The sequence below is a fragment of the Cyprinodon variegatus genome, unplaced genomic scaffold, assembly GCF_000732505.1.
Source record: "Cyprinodon variegatus isolate N-32 unplaced genomic scaffold, C_variegatus-1.0 Scaffold38, whole genome shotgun sequence".
NCBI classification, from domain to species: domain Eukaryota; kingdom Metazoa; phylum Chordata; class Actinopteri; order Cyprinodontiformes; family Cyprinodontidae; genus Cyprinodon; species Cyprinodon variegatus.
The window spans coordinates 296,424-306,374 of NW_015150491.1; the positions used below are offsets into that span (position 1 = coordinate 296,424).

General features: G+C 37.0%; 1 protein-coding gene across 4 annotated transcripts in view; it reads right to left on the bottom strand.

Moving 5' to 3' along the window:
* LOC107081643 (rho-associated protein kinase 2-like) overlaps positions 1 to 9,951 on the bottom strand; it is a 43,172-nt gene that overhangs the window by 19,713 nt on the left and 13,508 nt on the right. For all 4 annotated transcript variants that reach the window (XR_001481104.1, XM_015369815.1, XM_015369818.1 and 1 more), the window contains exons 5-9: positions 9,317 to 9,577; positions 7,966 to 8,110; positions 7,745 to 7,883; positions 4,698 to 4,789; positions 876 to 1,035 (exon numbers count right to left, since the gene is read on the bottom strand). Coding sequence is in view for 3 of the 4 variants with exons in the window: in XM_015369815.1 (XP_015225301.1) it covers positions 876 to 1,035; positions 4,698 to 4,789; positions 7,745 to 7,883; positions 7,966 to 8,110; positions 9,317 to 9,577 (797 nt within the window). In the remaining variant the exon portion in view is untranslated. The remainder of the gene's footprint in view (positions 1 to 875; positions 1,036 to 4,697; positions 4,790 to 7,744; positions 7,884 to 7,965; positions 8,111 to 9,316; positions 9,578 to 9,951) is intronic.

Sequence of the window (9,951 nt, forward strand, 5' to 3'; positions counted from 1 at the left end):
TAAAATGATTTTTAACCAATATTGCAATTGCAATTCTATTTTGATTTTTATTTTCAATAGAAACTTTTCCAGACTCTGTTAATGCAGTATTTTACTGCAACCTTTGTGTGAAAAAGTGCTAACTTCTACTTGCATGCATGGACCTAGCTGCTAATCTCTCTAGCTTTTTGTGTGGAGACAAACCAAATTTAAGCGTTTTACTGCCGCCCAAAATGCTTGAGTAAGAAATTTAGTGTCTTACTCTTGTTAAATGCAATGTGACTAAAAGTTACTACCTTTGCAATATGAAAATAAAATTTTTAAAATTCAGATTATATTGCAAATGCAAGTGATTGCCCAGCCCTATCCCCAGTTTTGATTTTTCTCATTAAAAATGTTTCCAATTATTCAAGGCCTACAATCAACCTTACATTCATCTATAAATAAGGGAATGCTGAAATAAAAATGCAGAATTACTGCATTGGCCATTTGGGCATAATTGGTTTAAACACAAATAGCGACACATTTATCAGTTTTCAGGCGATAAGCTTGTATGATTTAGTGACATAAATTAAACAAACCCGTTTTTTTCTCTTTAATTTTAGGCTAAGCTTACATGACGGAAATTATGATACAGTAAATCAGAAGTGAAAAGGGCGTTTAAAGAAGCTGTCAGAACAAGGCGGCAGTATGAGTCTAAAACAGGGATACAGTGTCTGGCTGCTGTAGAGTTAGCTTTAAGCTGTTTTTTTTTTTTTTTACCTTCAGCTTTAAGCATAATGCAATGTTTATTCTAATGGAAGAACAACGTTAAAATACATCAACCACAAAATTAATCAATCATTTATACATATAAAGCAACATTAAAAACTCCATACGATTAAAAAAAAACTTACTGATCATCCTTGAAATAAGTGAAGCCAATAAATGGTAGTTGGTTCCCTGCAAATGCTCTGGGAGTAGGAAAAGTCTCAGCAGCTCCCTTGTCCACTGCTATATCATCAAAGTTACTGGTGTCTATGTCGCTGTGCAGCTCTGGAACCACTGGGGCCACAGCTGGAATACAGAAACAGAGGGCGAGTCGTTGAGACACATGGAGCGAGGAGGAGGTGCATACCAAGAGGGTTAGAGCAGGAATAAAGATTCTGTTTAGTACTGTATAGCTCTGTTGGGTTGCTCAATAGTTATTAACTATGTTTAAGAAAAGTATTTATATGTTTCAACCCTTTTTGCATTCTATTTGTTGATGTGCTATAGACCAGCAAAACATAGTGCATTTAAATGGAACAATATTTTTTCTTTAAAAAATCTAAAAAGTGTGGAGTGCATTGGTATTCAGACTCCCATAGTCATCGTTTATGGATCCACCTTTTCCACATTACAGCCTCCTGTTAGTTTTTAACTCCATCAACCTCCCTCTCAACTCCTACCATATTCCCTGTCCCTGTCAAACAAAGCATCCCCACAGTATTATGCTGACAACTCTGTGTTTTACAGAGGGGATTTTAAGTTCAGGCTAATGCTGAATGTTAGCTTTCCTTCTTTCATGTCTACTTTGTGTCTTAGAAACATTAAAAAAAAATCATGATGCTGGTCATCACAGATAATACCAGGTTTAAGTTGGACACCAACAAGGTGACTTCCAAAGACAATTGATTTTAATGGTGATACTTAGGAGAATTGATGTAAGCTGCCTGAATACAAATGCACAGCACAGGTTTTAGAGTTTCATTTGTAAAAACAATAAAAGAGGAGAGGGGGGAAAATGCATTAAAAAAATACATTCTGCCTCTAAATTAGTTATGTTGTGTAACAAAATTCCAGAGTATTGCACTGAACTTGACAAAATGTAAAGATGTTCCAGGGGGCACTGGATATTTAAACACCCTTCTTTAAAAAGTCTTTAGCACTGAATATTTTTTTCACCCTTTTAAACCAACCCTGCGCCAACCTTGGCAAGGCCAGTAGGAGCAGTACTTTCTCTAGAAGTTGGCGTGAGCTTGACACCACTCCTTTTCTGCACACAGTGCCTGCTTTGACCAACCCCCCCCCACCCCCCAACACACACAGCTACCTTCCCCAAACAAAATCTGACCACGGCAGCTGAAAGAAAATACAGCACCCTCTGCTCTCCTTTCACAAGAGCAAACATTCTTTTGAACACTGCATGCAGACACAAATCCATACGGGAGCCAATCAGATAAAACTGAAACTGCTCCTTTAGTCTATATAAAGATTCCAATTAAAAAAAAACAGCAGTCGGCTGCAGACCAGTGTAACTTTGGCTCTATGCAAGGAGCTCAGTGCTGTTATGTTGAGACTTGTCCATGAGCATGATGAATCGGACTCAAAGATGGCAGAAAATATACACAGGAATGAATTCAATGCAGGGGGCGATATGAAACAAGAAACTGAAAACAGGAGTTAAAAATGTGGTTTCACAAAAAGAGACGTAGATGGACTTGTGGCAGGCCTTCCCAGAATGCTCTCTGATAGCGGGAGCCTAATGACAGGCAGCGGAGACCACAGTGAGAGTGAAAGAGAGAGTTGAAGCCTATGGAAACGGGGCGCCCCTCTCATTAGACGAGGCCACATGATGGGCCCTGCCCTCTGCTACGGAGGATGCGCCTTTCACAGCCCCTGTGTCCGCCGCACGTTTCGTCCTTTCATTGCACTCATGCATCCATTTATTGCAGTAAACAAGAAAACAGCTGGTACAAGATAAAGTGTGAACACAGAACGAGGGTCACAATTAGCACACAGTATTACCCTCTCGTTTAAACCTGTGTGTGTGTGTGTGTGTGTGTGTGTGTGTGTGTGTGTGTGTGTGTGTGTGTGTGTGTGTGTGTGTGTGTGTGTGTGAGCATGTGTGTGTGTGTGAGCATATGTGTTAGTGTTTGCAGCAAGACATGCATCTGCAGCTAGGCAGCGGCACAGAAGTGGTTTCATGTTCCAGACTGCACGACTCTGATCAGAACTTGAGTCTGTCTATATAATCAGAGCCAGGTGCAGGGGAGAAATGGAGAGGCGAAAGGAAAAGAGTATGAATGTAATCACCCACAGACACAAAGGTGCTCTTCATAATCCTAATATAGAATTTCTAATTTTCCTTCCCCCCCACTCACATATTTAACATGTACAAAGAGCTTTCTGTTACGAATATTTCATTTTTTTACAAAACAAAGCAAACTACCAAGACTCTCACTTAGTCTTACTGACCTGTTTAAAGCTATCAAAAACAGAACTTTCATCCTTAATGTCATACCTACATACTACATTAAATTACATTTGTCCAACATAAAATAATCCAAATACATTTGTGGCAAAAAAATATGCTACCTATGTAAAAAAAAAAAAAAAGAAGGATAATAAGGTGAAAGGTAGAGCAAAATTATAGCCTTTGATAACAAAATTAACATAAAAACAATAATACACTTCCTTGCAGAAAAAAACATGTTATGAATATTAAGACCAAAACAAAACATGTAAACCAGTGTTCCAAAAAGTAATGACAGCATAGGATAAGTACAAATGGGAGGGTTACCAGTAGGAAGGTTTGGCTAAGTTCATTTTGGATTTTTTTTTTTCATCATACCTTTTAAAAAAAAATTTAAATTAGTTTTCCTTACCCTACCCTTTGCTGCACACTGCCTGTCAGCTGATTCTTATGGTAAAGCTGCATTAAGACCCCAAATAATGAGGTGTGCCTGTTAAGTAAATGACTGCAGGCTACCCACCACACATGAAGGAAAAGTAATGAACTGACAAATATGTAATTTTGGTACCAGTTACCAATGATAATAGAGCAATGATAATGACATAGACCAACAAGTTTGATACATACATATCAATGCTTCAGGGTCTTATTCTAATGCTTTTTTAAAGATTTATTTTTTTAATCAGAAATCAAAATAACAGTAAAATGTTGTAGTATTAATGAAATGAAAATGTAACTCCTGTTCACTTGACCAGCAGTGGAAGTTACTGATCTCAGCCAGCCTATGTCTAGGATGTGGTGTTAATTTTAAAACCTGAGGTTTTTTGGATCGTTTGGAGAAGAAAAATTTTGTTTCCTTTTTGAGTTTTCATGATGACTTTGATTCAAAAAACAAGGCCCCATTAAAACTCTTTGGCTTTTGCCCCTCACTGCAATTTTCCTAAATAATGCTAACTGCTGATATTTTACAGGTGTTTTACAGGTACTCAATGCAGTTTATTGTTTTAAATGAATTAGTAAACTTTTATAAAGCATTTCCCTATTGCACAATTTAAATGCACATAATACATTGTACAACAACAATAATGTAAAGATAAGGAGTTGGCTTAACTTCACAGCAATCGAACAATAGAAACTCACTGCTGCTTGTTTTGAAAATAGCTTGCCAATTCTCTTTAATGTATTATTTGAAGATAATGTTGGATTTCCAGAAGGATTTGAGTAAAAACATGATTTCCTCCTCCACAAAGCATTCCATGTTGTGATCTCAAATTTGAGATGTACATATGGAGAGCATGTGTGCCACAAGTGGGGCTTAGTGGTGCAGGAGCTGGAAATAAACTGAAATAACAGGCTAAAGCAGAGCAGATCTGGAAAGGGAATGGAATGAGCTGTGATAAGGCAGAAATGGTAACAAGAGTTTAGTTTCAGATGACCAGAGATTGGAAAAGAAAAATAAGAGAAAAAAACGTCACCTGCACAGGCTCAAAGGATCACTTACTATCACGGATGTTGTCAAAGTTCCACTGCTCATTCTTAAAGAATGGGTGACGTTTGATTTCATCCACTCCGGTGCGGCCCAGTCGATCGTTCCTGCGCACAGCAACAAGGAGGAGGCAGAGAGTTACTGAGAAGCCAGTCGCCTTAGTGACCCTGCAAAACGCTCCTCAACCCCACCCACCATCACCATCATGTCATCCCAAAACACAGGGTCCATCGCACTGACTACTTTGACCAAACTGACCAGAATGGAGCCAGTGCAGAGAACAGTTTGTGTTCAGCCAGAACTAAAGCAATACAGTCACCGTCAGTAACGCAAGACTTTACTTCATCCACCATTCCCCCAATGTCTCCCCCTACTTCCACCACCTCTGGGTGCTTGGCTGCAGAGGGGTGCGGCAGTTTGGGTTTGCCACGTGTGGGACATTCCAATATCAAGAAGGGACAGACAGAGGTGGTGGGGAAGAAGAAAGAAATAGTTTTCTGATGCCTGCTTCAAAAGAAACAGCAACATGCAACCGAGCCAGGTTTGAAAGCACACAGGGACAACTTATGGATGGAGAGGGAAAAATGGAGACATGGAAATTGGCACAGATGAGGTAGAAAATGTTACACATTGCTATATCAATTAAAAAATACAGAAAGGAAAAAAGAAATAACTCAAACAGAGACTGTGGGAGGAGTGAAACAGCAAGATTGAAGACAATGACAGTATGTGGGTTAAATGCATGCAGTGATTAGTGTGAGTGTTTGTGATGCTGCCTCAGCCACACGTCTGATTCTGTCTATGGTGGGAGAATAGTGAGTAAGAAGGTAAATAAACTGAATGAGCAGGGAAAAATGAAAGGCGGCTCTGTAGAGAAGTTTGAAGTTTCTCTGGGGAGGGGCCGGTAATGTAAACAGGAAGTGGTCTTTTCCACTAAAAAGGGCCACAAAGCAGGACCACTACTCCTTTATCCATTCATTGAACTAATACTTTAAATACTAATTTTACAGAGGAGGCCTTTATACTGATTCAGCTGTTTTTGGCAAAAATACTTAAGTTTAACTCTCCTTGGGGGGATTATAGCCAAACCTGCTCAAATAAAGAGACATTATTTTTTGTATGACCTCTGTTCAAATTTATTATAGGGCTGAAACAATTAATGGGATTAATTGTTATTAAACGATTATTAAAATAATCGTCAATTAATCTAGTAATCAATTAATCGTTAACTGGAGTAAAGACTCTAAAATATGCCTTTAGCTGATAGCGTGAGAGAGTATTTATACCAAAACTGTAAAAAAATATGTAAACATTTTGCATTTCAGATAAAAAAAACACTTTATCTTTTGTCAATATGCTCTATCTAGGACTCATCAAGTGTAAAAGTTTCAGTGTAAACTGGTTTAAATTTGCAAAAAGAGTTCTTTAAGGAACCTTTGGCTATCTGATTACTCGGAAAAAAAATTATCATCAACAATCGATTTGCAAAATAATCGTTAGTTGCAGCCCTAGTTTTTTTATCATTATTATTACTAATAATCATAATATTCAGATTCAAAACATATTTTTTTCTCTCAAGGAAACATCTCTTGTTGAGTTATGCTCTAGGTAAACAGCAATGAAAACATGGTTTTTATTTTTTTAATATAACTTTATATAAGAACTTTAGGTCTCAGTTTATTCACCAAATGAGGAAACTGGGACTACTGAATTTAACCCATATGACTATAATTTATTTAGATGCATCACATTATAGTGGCTCAATAAAACTTCTGGCCACACTTTTTAAATTCTATTTTCCTTAGTCGATCACCTTTTAAACCATCTGTGGTCTTTCATTTCAGCATGCGTTACCTTCTCTTGTTTAATCAGACATTTAAGTTTGAGGGTATAACAGGGAAAAATGTGGGACAGTTTAAGTCTAAATACTTTTACATTGTACTTAACAATCAACCATCTACATGATGATTCCTAATAATTGCAGCCAAACCAAAGCATATCTAACCTAAGCCTCAAAATATTAATTTCATTTTATCTGGAGTGCTCACATGGAAGCTAAATTAAGGTGTGGTTACTTTTTGCAACATATTGTCTGACTAATCAACACGGTTTGCAATTTGGGAAATTTGTAACAAACTAAACAGTCGTGCATGCATGTTAAATATTTAATTAAATGAAAACAAAATATGTTTACTATTATTTTAAGGAAAATATTTATCGTTTTATGTGATTTGGGGGTAGGATAGATAATGTCAGATATAGAACCCAGGGCAGTTTACTACAGTAATCAGAAAAAAAGGATTTCTTAGATAATATTCTAGGCAACTTTAGATTATGTTTTTCTTCTTTGTTTTTTTGTTAATAGAAATTGATAATAACTGAAATGTATTAATCTCACACTGGAGAAATTCCCCTCTGCATTTGACCCATCCCCTTGGGGAGCAGTGAGCTGCAATTTTGAGGCGACCAGTTTGGGGTTAAGGGTCTTGCTTAGGGACCCAGAGTGGCAGTCTGTGGGAGGGGGGCTTTGGATTCGAAGCGCAATGCCCTAACCACTAGCCCACCTCTCCCACCTTTGTTTTGGCCAATGCATTAACTGTTTTCTAGATTTAAAAAATATTAGTCTGATGTTTTCTTGCAACAAGTTCCAGAGAGATTGTAGTTAATGATTGGTTAACGCAGAGAAATATAAACCCTAACATTCTCAGACTCTTTGGAGTCAACAGCTACAGTCAGTTTGGCAATTTGGAAAGCATAAAATCCCCAAAAAAGACTTCTGCTAATCATTGTATGTTCAGACACAAATCATATTAAGCATGAAGATCTTGCCAATACTGCATATTAGTACAAAGCTTTATTAATGTTTGGTAGGAAGAACGATTTTGCCATGTTACTTTTAACTTCTTTCTAAAATGCGCTGAGTGAAGAAAACATTGAAATCTTCACCATCGTACCAAAGTATGCTTGCTGGTCATATAAAATACAGGATTTCTTTTGACACTCCCTTCAATAAGTTAACCATTAATTTAATTCTCATTTTAAAAAAGGATTGATGTGCAAACCTGTCAGTGAGAAAGGCACAGATGAGATCTTTAGCATCCTGGGACATCTCTGCATCGTCCGGAAAGACGAGAGAGTTATGGTGGTTCATGATCTTCCCATAGGTTCCAATGAGAGACTCAGCATAGAATGGAGTTTCACCTACAACAGAGATGAGAGTTTAAAACCTCTGGAGGAGGAGCGATATATTAAAAAAGAAAATCGGCTTTTAAATATAACTTACCAACTAACAATTCATATAGAAAAACTCCAACAGACCACCAGTCACATTCCCGACCATAGATGCCATCACTGCCCTGAGACTGGAGCACCTCAGGGGAGATGTAGTCTGGTGTACCTACAGCTGTCTCACAGTGCACCATACCAGTCTGTAGAGAGGAAAACACACAATGTAACACAGAAAACAATTAGTGAAGGTTTAGACAGAGTTTAGGCGAGGGGCAACCATTAATGCATTTTAAAATGATCAATGTCAGAATGTCTAAACAAACTCAACTTTTGGTAAGGGCCCTGTCACACCTTGAAGATTTAGCCAGCTTTTTAGCCAGATTTAGACACTTTGGATTGACAAAGCTTCCTGGGTGGGAAGCGAAACGTCTTCAAACTTGGAAACAAAGTCAAGTGGATTCTTTTTTTACTTTTTTGGAATGTATTTAAATAACTTTAAAACTACTGAGCTTTTTAAGCATGAACATGTGATTGGTGATCGTAATTCTGATTCTGATTATTCTTTCATAACAACTTGGTTGCAAGGAAAAAAAAACGTCTATACAATTGATTAAAATCAGTCTAACAATGATCTATTTAACGGTAACTAAATTAAACCATTTTCTAATATTTCACATACTTTCTTGAATGTGGCATAAAGAGGATATTTATATTTCTTTTTTCACATCAATATTTTTTTCTCTGAGCTCCAACTTTGAGTCATACTGCACCAGTGAAATGTTTTGTTTTCTTAATTTGAGATAAGCTTTATTTATTTAGCCATTTTTCAATATATTTTTTGCGATTTATTACCTGCTTCAGGTATTTAGGTATTTTCTTATAGTCTTGATTTAAAATGTTTCTCTTCTTAAGTAATTTAGTAAAACACTTTCTAACTTCCATTTTAAAAGGCATTGTATAACATTTATTATGCAAATAAAACAAGCTTTGTTGTTATTCTAGAGTTTTAAAAGAGTAAAGGATATTCCCGAGTCATGAATGTGTGTAACCTGCTATTAAAAAAAAAAAAAAAGCAATGTTTAAAAAAAAAGAATAAAAAAAAAGCTGAAAAACACTTCCTGTTTTGTGACTAGAGGCAGAACCACAGCAGCATTTTGGTTGGTAGCTCAGCACAACAACTACTGAGCCTTTTCAAAACAACCTGATGAGTGAAGCGCTGGTTGCCACTTCAGCCATTTGAACACCTGGTGGTGCAATACAGCTTTAAATGAAAAAAAAAATCTCTGACAAAGAAACTTATCTCAATTTTTCTTTAAGAAATGTCTAAAATGTAGTTATTACATAAAAAACTAGAAATCTCTAATTGCTTAAACATATAAACCACAACAACTGTCAAATAAGCCCACCGAGTCCATCCTCATGCATGTGCCAAAGTCGGCTAGTTTGAGGTGTCCCTGCTGGTCCAGCAGCATGTTGTCCGGTTTCACATCGCGGTGAATGAAGCCCATGGAGTGGATAGCATCCAGCGCCAGCACCACCTCGGCCGTATAGAAGCGGGCCCACTTCTCTGGGATGTCGTAGTTTATAGTCAGCGTGACCAAGTCTCCTCCAGGCATGAACTCCATCACCATATAGAGGTGTCGATCATCTTGGAAAGCGCAGCAAAGCTGCAAAAAGGGTCAAAGAAACAAGAAGATGTCATTTCTAAGTGTTAGAGATGATGTCAAACCTTCATCAGAGACACCTTTCAACAATCTGTGGCAAACTGCTTAACAGCAGATAGTGAAAAGTCTTAAGTCATTAACGCACGCTTGATTCCATCACAATTGTGTCAGCTTAAAGGAGCAAAATCTATAGGTTCACATTATTTCCATCAAAAATAGATTTATTTAGAATAAATTCACATGTTTAATAATCATATTGACATTTTATCGGGTTTATCATGTAAATAAAATCAGACTAGAACCTCAATATTTTATGATCCAATAAATACAAAATGTTTAACACAATCCAATAAATCTTTATATCTTCTAATCTATAA